The following is a 13,415-nucleotide window of genomic DNA, read 5'->3' on the forward strand; positions in this document are numbered from 1 at the left end:
TGATCTGAGTGTCATCTGCATATGAAAATATGGAGAGCCCCGCTTGCTCCGCAATGGTCGCCAAGGGTCCGACATACAAATTGAAGAGAAGGGGGCTAAGAATGGAACCCAGAGGAACTCCGTGTATTGATTTGTGAATTTTTGACGTAGATGTGGCCGAAAAAACTTGGAACGTCCGGTCATACAGAAAACTGGTAAGCCAATTGAGGGCAGAATGAGAAATGCCTATGGTTTTGAGAGTGCTGACCAGAATGGGGTGGGAGACCGTGTCAAACGCGGCACTTAAATCGAGTAGAATAAGTGCCCCGGTCTCCCCTCTGTCAACCAGATGACGAACGGTTTCAGAGAATCCCAAAAGAGTGGTTTCAGTAGAAAAACCGGAACGAAAGCCAGACTGAGAATGATGCAAAATGTTGTTAGATTCGATAAAACTGGTGAGTTGTTTAAGGACATGTTTTTCCAATATTTTGGAAAATACTGGGAGAAGGGAAATTGGACGAAAATTTGAGGGGTCATTAGGGTCAGCATTGGCTTTTTTTAACAGGGGTAGAATCATTGCGTGCTTCCAATTACTGGGGACCTTTGCCTCCCTGAGTGACATATTTAGTAGCTCCAGGATGATTTTGAGAGAGGGGGGGTTAAGGGTTAACAGAAATTGGGGAGGGATGGGGTCAAGAGGGGAACCCGATTTAATACTTCTGATGATGTCGTATAAAATGGATAAGGTAAGGGGGTCCAATGCGCTAATACCTGTTTCGGCTGGCTGAAGATCGCCCGAAATGGTAGAGACGACAGGCTCAAGGGAAGGAATCGGGGAGTCGGGAGGACCGAAGTCAACATATATATTCTCAATCTTAGAGATAAAAAAGTCTGCTATAGCATCGCATTGTGCTACATCAAGACAAGGGGCTTTGGGTTGACAGGAGGCACCTGACAGTTCTTTAACAGCCTTAAACAGAGCTTTGGGACGGTTTTGGGCATTAAGAATAGAGGAATTAACATATTCTGTTCTGGCTATTTTGCAGAGGGAATGATATTTTGTTAAAGCAGCTTTATATTGCAGTTTAGAATGAGGATCGTAATTGGAGCGCCACTTCCGCTTAAGGTGTTTACAATAGGTCTTTTCTTTTTTCAATAGGTCATTAAATCATGGTGCGGGAGGGTGGTGTACATTGAACTTCTGCTTGCGGAGGGGTAAACAAGCATTAGTTGCAGACATAAGCCAGTTATGAACAGCGTCCGATTGCTCAAGGTTGTTAACATCGGTGAACGGCAAAGAGCATGACAGAACAGAGTTCAATATGTTGGAGTCCAGGTTCCTCCAATTGCGGGTCAGTCTGAGTTTAGGGATATCTCCAGGGGCATTGGATTGGTTTATTGTTAACGAGAATTCAACAATAAAATGGTCCGACCAAGGGACGGGTAGGGCAGGCTTACATGTGACAGTAGTTAGGTTGGAAAAAACTGGGTCAAGCAGATTGCCCGCCTTGTGGGTGGGGCCTGAATTGTGCAAAGTAATGTTCATCGCCGCTAAATCAGATATCAGGTTAGTGCTGATGGAGCAGGTAGTATCATTAAAATGGACGTTCAGGTCTCCAACAATTAAAAAATTAGTTGCATTCAATAATAACGGGGCTAAGTACTCTGAAAGAATTGATGCCCATGGGTTAGCAGGGCCGGGAGGACGGTAAATAAGAACCCCTGAGAGGGTGAACTTGGGGGATAGAAGTATTTTAAACATCCCAGCCTCGCAACTCGGAATATCAATGTCCTCCCATTTGCAAGAGTAAGTTTTTCTGAAAATGGTAGCTATTCCTCCACCCTCCTTGCCCCTCCTGTTTCTACATACGTAGGTGTAATCGTCAGGGAGAGCAGGCGCGATGTCAGGACCCGAGTGATCCGTTAGCCACGTCTCCGTAAGAAACAGGACATCAGGCCGGGCGGAGGTCAGAAGATCAAATACATCTCTACTGTGTTTGGGAAGAGACCTGCAATTCAGGCTGATGAAGTTGAAAGAGTGGGAATGGGACTCCTGAATCTGCCTCTGTAGGAAGGAGGAAGTGGAGATATCCAGTGTAGAAGAAAGTGAAGTGAGGGTAAGCAAACAATTGGGGCATGAGAGTGGGGCTTGCTGTGGCCACATTAACCACTTGGATGCTAAGGCTGTTTTGGATCATTAATGCAATTTCCATTGAAATCAATGGAAACTCCATGACGAGCTGGGCTCGTCATGAGCGTCGAAGGGGTTAAGTTACATGGTGAACATTGGGGCGACCTAAATGTTAGGAGAGTGTCTTTCGAGTATGTTAGCCTAGATGTTAGGGATTTGGAAACAGGGGGACAAGCCCATGGCCGCGTGCAGTCGCGGACGGGCGCAGACGGGCAGGACTCTGGCACAACTCCGGCGCGCCACCGTCGCGTCCGCTGTGCGTCGTCCAACACATCGGTTAAGTAGGGAGGCGGCGGTATGATGACTAGACCGCTCACCCCCGCTTCCGCCGGAAGTGGATAGGGAAAGGAAGACCTCCCTCCACCCACGAGCACGGCGATTTCAAAAGGAGTATTAAAATATGCGCGCAACGCAGACAACCTGTTACAAGTGTCCCCCTGCTCTCTCACAGCAGTATAACACACAGGTGCCGAAATGCACAAAAGAACAACAGTTACACAATTTAAAAGCGCAGTGCGCAGAGCACATTAAATCGTGCCCCCTGCAAGATAAAAAGTACAAAACAGAGCGCGGTGCAAGCACATAGATCGTGCCCCCCGCAGATTAAGTCTTTTTAAAATTCAATGCCACAAGTACATCAGAGCACACACCCTCGCTAATAGGTCATAATTTCGTTTTGCTTCTAGCCAATAAGTCCCTCTTTAATGTTAGTGCTGTGTCATGTGGTACATGGTATATTACCACCTGGTTGAAAATAGAATCTACTTGCTTGTCATGGATACTTTACGGTTCTGCACATGTGTAAAACTACTTAATGTAGTTAGCATTTTTACTATCAGTCAGTTAAAAGCATTACAACTTGATCCATCTCAGGCTTTTCAACATTTTGAAATGGCTGCTAATTATTTAAAGGTACAAAGCTGATTCCTAAAGAGCCATGGTAGTACATCAACTCCATCAATGATAAATTATATTCGTCAACCTTACTCTACAGCCTAGAAAAAGAGCTCTCATTTTCTTCCTGAATGAGCATAAGTAGAAAGGTAAAGGTGCTGTCCATGTCATACAGCAAATTAAAAGATCTCCGGCGACCAGCCCCTGCGCATGTGCCCGTCGGGGATTGCAGCGCCGGCCCGACGAGGAGCATGCCCAGATGATGAAGTATGACACCTTTAGGGTGTGTGAGGGCACTTGCTCCTATTTGAGCTCATTCCATTGAAGTGGAAACCTATATTCCAATTTTGTATTTCTCCTAATCTTCTTTAAAGGAACTGCACACTCTTGTAACTAAATGTTCGCTTGGTATTAGCCATATTCTTTTGACAAAAATATATTGTAGCTTTACCTCTTCTCTGCAACTAAGTGTGCTGGTCTTGTTAATCTAGAACTGAGAATCTGAAAGAGACACGTTAGTATTAGATTCCTTACCTTAGAATATCCCCAGGCGTCAGACTGGATCCGGAAAGTTTTGCGTAGCAGTACCCTTGCGCGTCGGTAGGCGTTGTCTACGGCTCCGCGTCCGTCGTCGGCGTCTTGGGCGCCGTGATGACGTCGTCGGAGTACTTAGATGCCGCCTCCGCGTGCTGACGTCAGTTCTTCTTTTTTCCGCGCCAGCAAGCGCAGATCTGGAAAAAGCAGTAACCTAGTAATTTTTTGACTAACTTGTTGATCGATTTTTGATCATTTCTCGAAGTCTTTCCGACTCCGATTGGTGCCGTAGGGATGCCCGGCTTTAAGCACTGCGAGGATTGGGACCGCCTGATGTCGGTCACGGATCCTCACCGCCTGTGTTTAACTTGTCTAGGCGTCGATCACGATGACAAGGCCTGCTCCGACTGCCGGGCCCTCTCTTCGAAAGCCAGGCGGGAGCGGTCCCGCAGGCGACTCGAACTCCGGCAGTCGGTCCTGCGCCGCGAGAGGTCTCGGTCCCACGGGAGGTCGAGGAACAGGTCGCGGGCTCGGAGCCACCACAGCTCCGAGAGTAGGCCGCACTCCTCCGGGTTGAAGTCGTCTTCAGGTAAGAAGCACAAGAAGTCCAAGAGGCGTCATCGCTCTGCGGACTGCCCCCGACGCTCGCGCGTTGCGGCCGGGGGTTCGGGTGACACCACCCACGCGGCTCCGTCGGAGTCGCGGGCGCCGCGTACAGCTCCACACCCTCCGGTCCCTGGGCTAGGCGCGACGCTGGAGGAGATCGAGCGCTTCCTCATGGCCGTCGGAGGAAATTCTCTCCTCCGACGGGCTCCGCGGCGCCTTCGGGCCCAGCGGACCCGTCTGGGGCCCCTAGCGGGTCGGGGGTTTCGGCCCCGACGCCGCCGACGCCTCCTGGCCCGGCGCCGCAGGTTCCCACTCTCTTGACGCCGCCGGCGCCTTCGGGCCCGGCGCCGGGACAACTGGACCCCACGGCGCCGGGCCCGAAGGCGCCGGCGGGCCCGGCGCCGCAGGACGCCGCTAGACCTTCTTTGGGATCTGGATCGTCGCCGGTGGCCATGGCCATGAGGAAACTCTCTCCTCCGACGGGCTCCGCGGCGCCTTCGGGCCCAGCGGACCCGTCTGGGGCCCCTAGCGGATCGGGGGTTTTGGCCCCGACGCCGCCGACGCCTTCGGGCCCGGCGCCGCAGGTTCCCACTCTCCTGACGCCGCCGGCGCCTTTGGGCCCGGCGCCGCGGGGTCCAGTTCGGGAGGCCGCTAGACCTTCTTCGGGATCTGGATCGTCGCCGGTGGACCTTACGACCTCCCCGGCGTCGGACCATCAGGTGTCGCATCCGGCGCCGTCCTCGGGCGGCGCCGTCCCCGATGCCCCCTTCATTCCTGTTCCGACGTCGGGACGGCCCCGATGGGCGCCGCTCCAGACGTCGTTTGGGGAGTTTCACTTCTATGAGCAGGCCCCATTAGTTGAGAACCCTGACCCGAGAGTGTCAGTCTCATGAGGACTGGGCAGGAGACCTTGGGGAAGCCAGTGGCCTGGACACCTCTCCAGACACTGGTTTTGTCTCCCCTCCTACCGTGGCTTCGGAGGAGGGGGCAACCTACAGTGTGGTGTTGATGAGGGCTGCATGGCTTTGGGTCTTGAGCTCCCCGTCGCGGCCGTGAGGACTAATCTCCTCACTGAGGTCCTTAAACCGCAGTCAAGCTCGGCCGAGCCTCTGCTGCCCTTTAATGAGGCCTTGACCGACGTTCTTCTGGACACTTGGTCCTAGCCCGCTACGGGTTCGCCCGTAGATAGGAACGTGGCCAGACGCCACATGTTTCCTGTCCAGCCACCCTACCCCCGAGAACCTGGTCATCCAGGCCTCCAATTCCCAGACCGCATTCCCGTCGGCACCGCCGGACAGGGAATCCAAGAGGTACGAGCAGTACGGCAAAAAGATCTTCTCGTCCCTTAGTCTGGGACTGCGGTCTTCCAACACGCATGCCTCTTGGGCCGCTACACCCACTCTCTGTGGGATACGGTCGCGGAAGTGCTGCCAAACTCGGCCAAGCCCTTGTGGAGGGCCGGGATGCAGCCAAATATTCCATACGGTGTGGGCTGGACACCACAGACTCACTGGGTAGAGCGATGGCAGCGACGGTGGCGGTCAGACGCCACGCCTGGTTGAGGTACGCCAACTTTTCGGCCGATGTCCAGAACACCTTGATGGACATGCCGTTCGATGGCCGTCGCCTCTTTGGCGACAAGGCAGACCATGCGCTCGAGCGCTTTAAGGACTTCAGGGCTACGGCCAAGTCCTTGGGCCTCTCGGCCCCGCGCCAGCAATCGGCTGCCTTTCAATCCTTTCGTGGCCACGGAAGGGGTGTACCCACACGTGCTGCCAGCCACGCTCCGCAGGGTAATACCCATCACGGTGGCGGCCGTGGAAACCGCCGTCCCGGCGGTCGGGGACAACGGCGAGGTCAGTCCACACCTTCCCCCGCAGCATCCGCCTCAAAACCCTCCTAGTCCGTGCTTTCAGGCCCATGTGACGCCGGTGGGGGGCAGGGTTCGCCATCACCACCTCCACTGGCGGTGGGTGCTGCAGATCGTCCGAAGGGGCTACTCCCTTCCCTTCGAGGCGACTCCTCCAGCCATGCCACCGCAGAACCACCGTGTATCGGGGGATCATTTGCGACTTCTGCAGGAGGAAGTTACGGCCCTCTTGGCCAAGGGGGCCATCGAGCGCGTTCCTGGGCCAGAAGTAGGGTGTGGTTGCTACTCCCACTACTTTCTGGTACACAAGAAGGGCAAACGGGGCCTACGCCCTATCTTGGACCTAACGGCTTCCTCCGGAAGGAGAAGTTCAGGATGCTGACACTGGCTCAGGTCCTAGCTGCCCTGGACCCAGGAGACTGGATGGTAGCGTTGGACTTGCAGGACGCTTATTTCCACATCCCCGTCCTGCCGGCCCACCGGCGTTACCTGCGGTTCATGGTTGGCCACGAGCACTTTCAGTATACCGTGCTCCCCTTCGGCCTTACCAGCGCCCCACGGGTGTTCACAAAGGTGATGCCGGTGGTCGCAGCTCACCTCCGCAGGCTAGGGGTTTCAGTCTTCCCTTACCTCGACAACTGGTTGTTGAAGGGGGGCTCGCCCCAGACAGTCGTCAGCCACCTCCAGACTACGGCAGACCTCCTGCACCGGCTGGGGTACTCCATCAATGTGCTGAAGTCACACCTGTGCCCCTCTCAGAAGCTTCTTTTCATCAGAGCGGTTCTCGACTCGGCGCGGTTTCGGGTTTATCCACCCGAACAGCGGGTCCGGGATATTCAGGCTCTGATTCCCATCTTTCCCATCTTTCAGCCTTTATCCCGGGTCTCGGTCAGGTTGACGCTGCGGCTTCTGGGGCTGATGGCCTCCTGCATCCTGCTGGTGCATCACGCCAGGTGGCGGATGCGGGCTCTGCAGTGGGACCTGAAGTTTCAGTGGGCCCAGCATCAGGGCAACCTATCCGACCACGTCCTGATCTCGGAGGGCACTGCGAGACAGCTGCAGTGGTGGCTCACGGACCGCGATTGGGTCAGCGGCAGATCCCTCTCCCTTCCCCAACCGGAGCACGTAGTTGTGACGGATGCGTCCCTCCAGGGCTGGGGAGGCCACATGGGAGAGGCGGAGATCAGAGGCCTCTGGTCTCTGGCGGAGACCCGACTCCACATCAACCTGTTGGAGTTACGGGCGATTCATCTAGCACTGAAGGCATTCCTCCCCTCTGTCCGGGGGAGTGTAGTGCAGGTGTTCACGGACAACACCACCGCCATGTGGTACTGCAACAAACAGGGCAGGGTGGGGTCGTGGACCCTTTGCCAGGAGGCTCTGCGCCTCTGGCAATGGCTGAAACACCAGGGCGTGACCCTGGTGGCTCAACACCTGGCAGGTTCTCTGAACGCCAGGGCGGACGAGCTCAGCCGTCGGTGCATGATGGATCACGAATGGCGTCTGAACTCGGACGTGGCGCAAGGCCTCTTTCAGCAATGGGGAGAGCCTTGGTTAGATCTATTCGCCACCGAAGAGAACGCGCCATGTCATCAGTTCTGCGCGTTGGAATTATCAAGGCGGCACTCGCTCGAAGACGCTTTTCGTCCCGAGTGGAGTTGCGGTCTACTGTACGCCTTTCCGCCTATACCACTTCTGCCCAGAGTGCTGAAGAAGATCAAGCGCGACCGGGCCCAAGTCATCCTTGTGGCTCCGGACTGGGCTCGAAGGTACTGGTATCCAGAGCTACTCAGTATGTCAGTCGATCCCCCGGTTCGTTTGCCTCTTCAGGAGGACCTTCTGTCGCAGCAGCAGGGGACGGTCCTCCACCCGAACCTGTCCAGTCTCCACCTCCATGCTTGGAGATTGAGCGGCGACAGTTGAGGCCATTTGACTTGCCTCCTGAAGTCTGTAACGTCATTCTGGCAGCCAGGCGTCCCTCCACAAAGTCGGTATACGCCTGCAGGTGGAACAGATTTGTGGCATGGTGCACAGCAAAGGCTGTGGATCCTCTTGCTGCCCCTCTTTCTGAGGTTCTTCTCTTCCTTCTTTCTCTTGCCCAGCAGGGCTCTGCTCTGGGCACTATCAAGGGCTACCTTTCTGCCCTTTCAGCCTTTCTAAGGCTGCCTGATCAACCTTCTTTGTTCAAGTCCCCTATTGTAAATAGATTTCTAAAGGGCATCACTCACACATTTCCTCCTGTTCCGTTTGTGATGCCTCAGTGGGACTTGCACCTGGTTCTTACGTTTCTGATGTGCGCTCCCTTTGAGCCACTTCACAACTGTCCTCTTCGCCTTCTTACTTTGAAGACTGCTTTCCTGGTTGCCATCACCTCTGCCAGGAGAGTGAGTGAGCTCCGGGCCCTTTCTTGTACTCCACCTTTCCTTTCTGTCCATCCGGACAAAGTGGTGTTGCGTACCAAGCCATCTTTCCTGCCTAAGGTTGTCACGGCCTTCCACATCGGGTGCTCTCATTTTACTTGGACCGCACACGCCAGTTCCGGGTGGATGACCAACTCTTTGTTGGTTACGTGGGTGCTAAGAAGGGGAAAGCGGTGCACAAGCGGACCATCTCCCGGTGGATCATCTTGTGTATCCAGGCATGCTACTCCTTGGCTAGAAAGGAGCCCCCTGTTGGATTACGGGCTCATTCCACCCGAGCAACGGCAACTACAACTGCCCTGGGCCGGGGAGTGCCCTTGCAGGACATTTGCCAGGCAGCTACGTGGGCCTCGCTGCACACGTTTGCAAGACACTACTGCCTGGACAGTCAAGTCCGGAGGGATGGCTTCTTTGGCCGTACCGTCCTCCAGGACTTTCTGGTGTGATTATTGGTTCGCAGACCCCCCACCGGGGTTGGTATTGCTGGGGTATCTATTCTAAGGTAAGGAATCTAATACTAACGTGTCTCTTTCAGATGCACAAGTTACTACTTGTGTAACGATATATCTGTAAGAGACTTTAGTTAGTATTAGATTCCTTACCGACCCACCCATCCTCCCCGTTCTGCGAACCGATATCTAGGGTTAGGGTTAACCCCTTTCAGGGCCCTAGTTTCAATGGCACCAGTGTTGGTTTTTAACATAGCTCTGCGTTTCTGGCGCGGAAAAGCTGTGTCTAAGAACTGACGTCAGCACGCGGCGGCGGCGTCTAAGTACTCCGACGACGTCATCACGGCACCCACGACGCCGACGACGGACGCGGAGCCGTAGACGACGCCTGCCGACGCGCAAGGGTACTGCTACGCAAAAATGTCCGGATCCAGTCTGACGCCTGGGGATATTCTAAGGTAAGGAATCTAATACTAACTAATGTCTCTTACAGATATATCGTTACACAAGTAGTAACTTGTGCATTTAGTTACTGGAATGACAGCACTTTTTGTGATTCGTAAGTTTTGTTAAACACACTAGTTACACAACTGTCAAAATTAAACATGGGTCAGATCACAAATGGCAACTGAGTGTATGTATCTACATATACAGACTCATATACAAACTCAAAGTAACCCAGCCTCATGAATTTTATTGTATCATTAGTGGCTGGTGAACCTATAAACTGTGGGCCATTAACACTTCTATGACTCTTATAATGCGAAGCAAGAGATCCCAAAATCATGAATTGTGAATTTTGTAGCAGAGGTTGGGCACAAATTGTCATAGAAAATATTGCAATGATTTTGTGCAGTTGTCCCCTGGCATAAGGCTATTGGTTTCTAGCCAGGTATGTGTATTTGCACCTGAATAGAGTATGAGATGCAAAGTAGTTCTGAACGTGTTTTTTCTCAGGCAGCACCTGGTACACTTTTAACAAAATATATTTTCCACTTAAGTTACCATAAATCTACATTCACATTGGAATTAGATTCTTGAAAGTATGTGGAAAATAATTTGAAACCATATTTCTGCGTTTTTCCAGGTGGAAATACAAAATGAAAAAATATTTTCATCTATGGCTTTTCATGGAAGATCTAGCCTTAACTACAGAGTGAAATTACTTAACTAGGTCACCATGGAAGAATTGCCATATGTTCCCATTGGCATGACCTTAATAAAAGCAAACACCATGACGGAGTTTCTTGTTGTGCTCACCAATATTGTCAAAATTAGATCCTGATAACATTGCTCAGCCAATCACCACTGTTCCAAATGCCAAAAATGGAACCTGGACCCTGCTTTGAAACTTTTTTCTGTGCTTGCCTTGTATGCCATTCAAAAAGGGGTCACTATATTAAACACAATGTCCACTATGTCCCTCAGTATTGCTGCACGTATTCACGGCATGAAGCCCTCTATGTACATAGGTAGTGCCAGATGTAAAGCAGTCCACTGTTTGTAACGTACCTTCCGCATGTTGCTGATTTCCAGGACAGCTTGTAATGTAAGAGCGAGAAGAAATGACAGAGAAACACAATCAAAACTGGACTCTACAGTCACTCATAAACACCTCCCCCAAACCCTGCTCATTAGCATACCATTACCTGGGTTATCATTTGTTATCAGGGTTTGGTTCAAGAAAAGATGCAAAGTAACACATTCTCATTTATTTCAGTTTTACCAAAGCCAGGGAAGTGTCCCAAAGACAACAAGAAGTGCATCAAACCAGAAGTCCCACAGTGCAAGAGTGATGGTGACTGCAAAGGGGATCAGAAGTGCTGCAACTTCAACTGCGGATTAAAGTGCAAAGCTCCAGAGCCAGGTATCAGTGTCAGGAGGGTGTGACATCTGATGTTGATGTTAAATCTTTGTTTGTGTTGTTGTTTTTAGGCTGAGCCTGGCCTGTAGATTGGGGGCAGGGCACAGTACACACCTGAAATGTACTAGACAAATCTTATAAAACCTGCATTTGAAAGCTAATAACAGCTTTCTGAACTAATGACAGGTACCTGTCACATTCAGGGTATTGCCCTATTTCTTAACTTGAGTGTGGATCATTCTTCCAGGTTTCCTGGATGCACAGTGAAGCACCGAAATCTGAAACTCATTATCCGAGAGCCTCCTTCTTATGTATCCATTGTTCATTATACACACAGTGGTTCTAGAAAGAGAGTCTAAGAAAATGGTCTGATTTTACTTTTGCAAAATTTTGTATAAGCATATTTGCACATCTGCATATATGTTTATATGCACAGGTGAGTTGCCATGTGTCTGCACAAGTTGTGGCTGACCTTTGAGTGGGATAAGGGTATATTGAAGGGCTTTGTGCATTCACAAACTGGTGCTCTCTTCACGCTACATCACAGAAGTTCTTGTTATCATTTGTCCCATATATCATAGCACCTGGGCTGCAAGATGCTTGCTGTAATATGTATATTTCGATCCGTTGGTTAGACTCTCTGAGGTGCTCAACCTTCACCTACGTCATGATTTTTGCCACTGAACCTTGAGTGGGACATCAGTGCATACCTAAATACAGGGCGTGTGCATAATATGAAATATATGGCAGCACAAGACGTGTGCCTCGCCTGGCTATCCCACAATGTCCAGGTCACATACATGATTCTGACACTGAACATGGAGAGGTGGTTACAAAAATGTGGAAATTGCACAAAATGAGCACAAAATGTAAACCTCTGATTTGTCCTGTGAGATTTGTGAAGGGAGTGTTTAGTTAGATTTGGAATGTGCATAGTTGTATCTTTCTTTTATGTTGAAAGTGCATTGTCCTGCCAGTCCTGTGTTAGTCTGGGCTGCATGGGTGCTGAGCGAATACCATTTTCTAACATTTAAAGGGAGCAAAGGCCTGTTCAGCTGACCTCAGTCCCTCATAGAGGTCAGAATACAGGAGTAACTTTTGGGTTCCTCTTGATACAGTCATATATACCACGTTGACCTCCAACCATAAATATTATGTGTACCAAAATTGCCCTTAATTTTCTATCATTTCATAACATGAAACATCAGAAGTAGCTCTCTGAATCACAGATCCCAATATCTGGCCAGCGGTCGTCACCCAAGGCGCATCCCACAGCCACAGCTAGGCAGCCACTAGGCACTCCAAAGACACCGTCCCAGCAGGTATCCTACCTTCCAGGTCAAGACAAGGAGAATCGGTGCCCTTCAAGCCCCAAGATTGCCACCCTAGTCTGCCAGTCGAGCAGTCCACTCCGGTTCCCTACAGCACACACTCCACAAGTCGCCACCACAGTCACGAGTCACGGGATGACCGCAGTGCACCCAGAAGAACGGGTAAGGGTAGCACTGCTCAGACGGCTCTAATCCAGGAGCTGCGCCTCCGTCTGATGTGGGCCTCTGATGCAGAGCCAGTACTTCTCGGAGAGTCCTCCCACGCAGCTCGTTGTGGGGCCTGAGGCCGTCGGTGTACCGCTGCCCTCTGTTGCGGGGCACTGCGCAGGTTGTCAACTCAGTGATTCAAAAAGTGGGGGTGGTGATGGACAGAGTATCTGAATTAAACAGAACACTCGTACCCAGTCAAAAGATCAGGGCTTGATCCATCACCGTTTTTTAGCTCACTGCACCATCCCAGCTCAGAACCTGGCTACATGCAAAGTAGTCTGACCCTGGCCCAGTGCATCATGGGAACAGGGCAGACCAAACTACCAAGCCAATTCTTTACTAGAAAGGAAACAAGCTTCGGGGACCGGTTTCTGGCATTGCAGCCGTCTTCGGCCCGGCTTGCTTGAATCCTGATGGTGCAGTGAGCAAGGGACTCACATCTGAGTATTCCCTGCCACACTTGTGGTGGCTAAAACGATTCAAAAAGTGGGGGTGGTGATGGACAGAGTATCTGAATTAAACAGAACACTCGTACCCAGTCAAAAGATCAGGGCTTGATCCATCACCGTTTTTTAGCTCACTGCACCATCCCAGCTCAGAACCTGGCTACATGCAAATTAGTCTGACCCTGGCCCAGTGCATCATGGGAACAGGGCAGACCAAACTACCAAGCCAATTCTTCACTGGAAAGGAAACAAGCTTCCGGGGACCGAGTTCTGGCATTGCAGCCGTCTTCGGCCCGGCTTGCTTGAATCCTGATGGTGCAGTGAGCAAGGGACTCACATCTGAGTATTCCCTACCACACTTGTGGTGGCTAAAACGATTCAAAAAGTGGGGGTGGTGATGGACAGAGTATCTGAATTAAACAGAACACTCGTACCCAGTCAAAAGATCAGGGCTTGATCCATCATTGTTTTTTAGCTCACTGCACCATCCCAGCTCAGAACCTGGCTACATGCAAATTAGTTTTTCCAGTAAAGAATTGGCTTGGTAGTTTCGTCTGCCCTGTTCCCATGATGCACTGGGCCAGGCACAGACTAATTTGTATATAGCCAGGTTCTGAACTG

The 13,415-nt window shown here is 51.5% G+C and overlaps 1 protein-coding gene across 1 annotated transcript in view; it reads left to right on the plus strand.

Moving 5' to 3' along the window:
- Positions 1-13,415, plus strand: part of LOC144762996 (uncharacterized) — a 164,112-nt gene that overhangs the window by 79,074 nt on the left and 71,623 nt on the right. The window contains exon 4 of the mRNA XM_078648309.1: positions 10,664-10,810. Within this exon, the coding sequence (XP_078504435.1) occupies positions 10,664-10,810 (147 nt within the window). The remainder of the gene's footprint in view (positions 1-10,663; positions 10,811-13,415) is intronic.

This window comes from Lissotriton helveticus, chromosome 6 (genome assembly GCF_964261635.1).
Source record: "Lissotriton helveticus chromosome 6, aLisHel1.1, whole genome shotgun sequence".
NCBI lineage: Eukaryota > Metazoa > Chordata > Amphibia > Caudata > Salamandridae > Lissotriton > Lissotriton helveticus.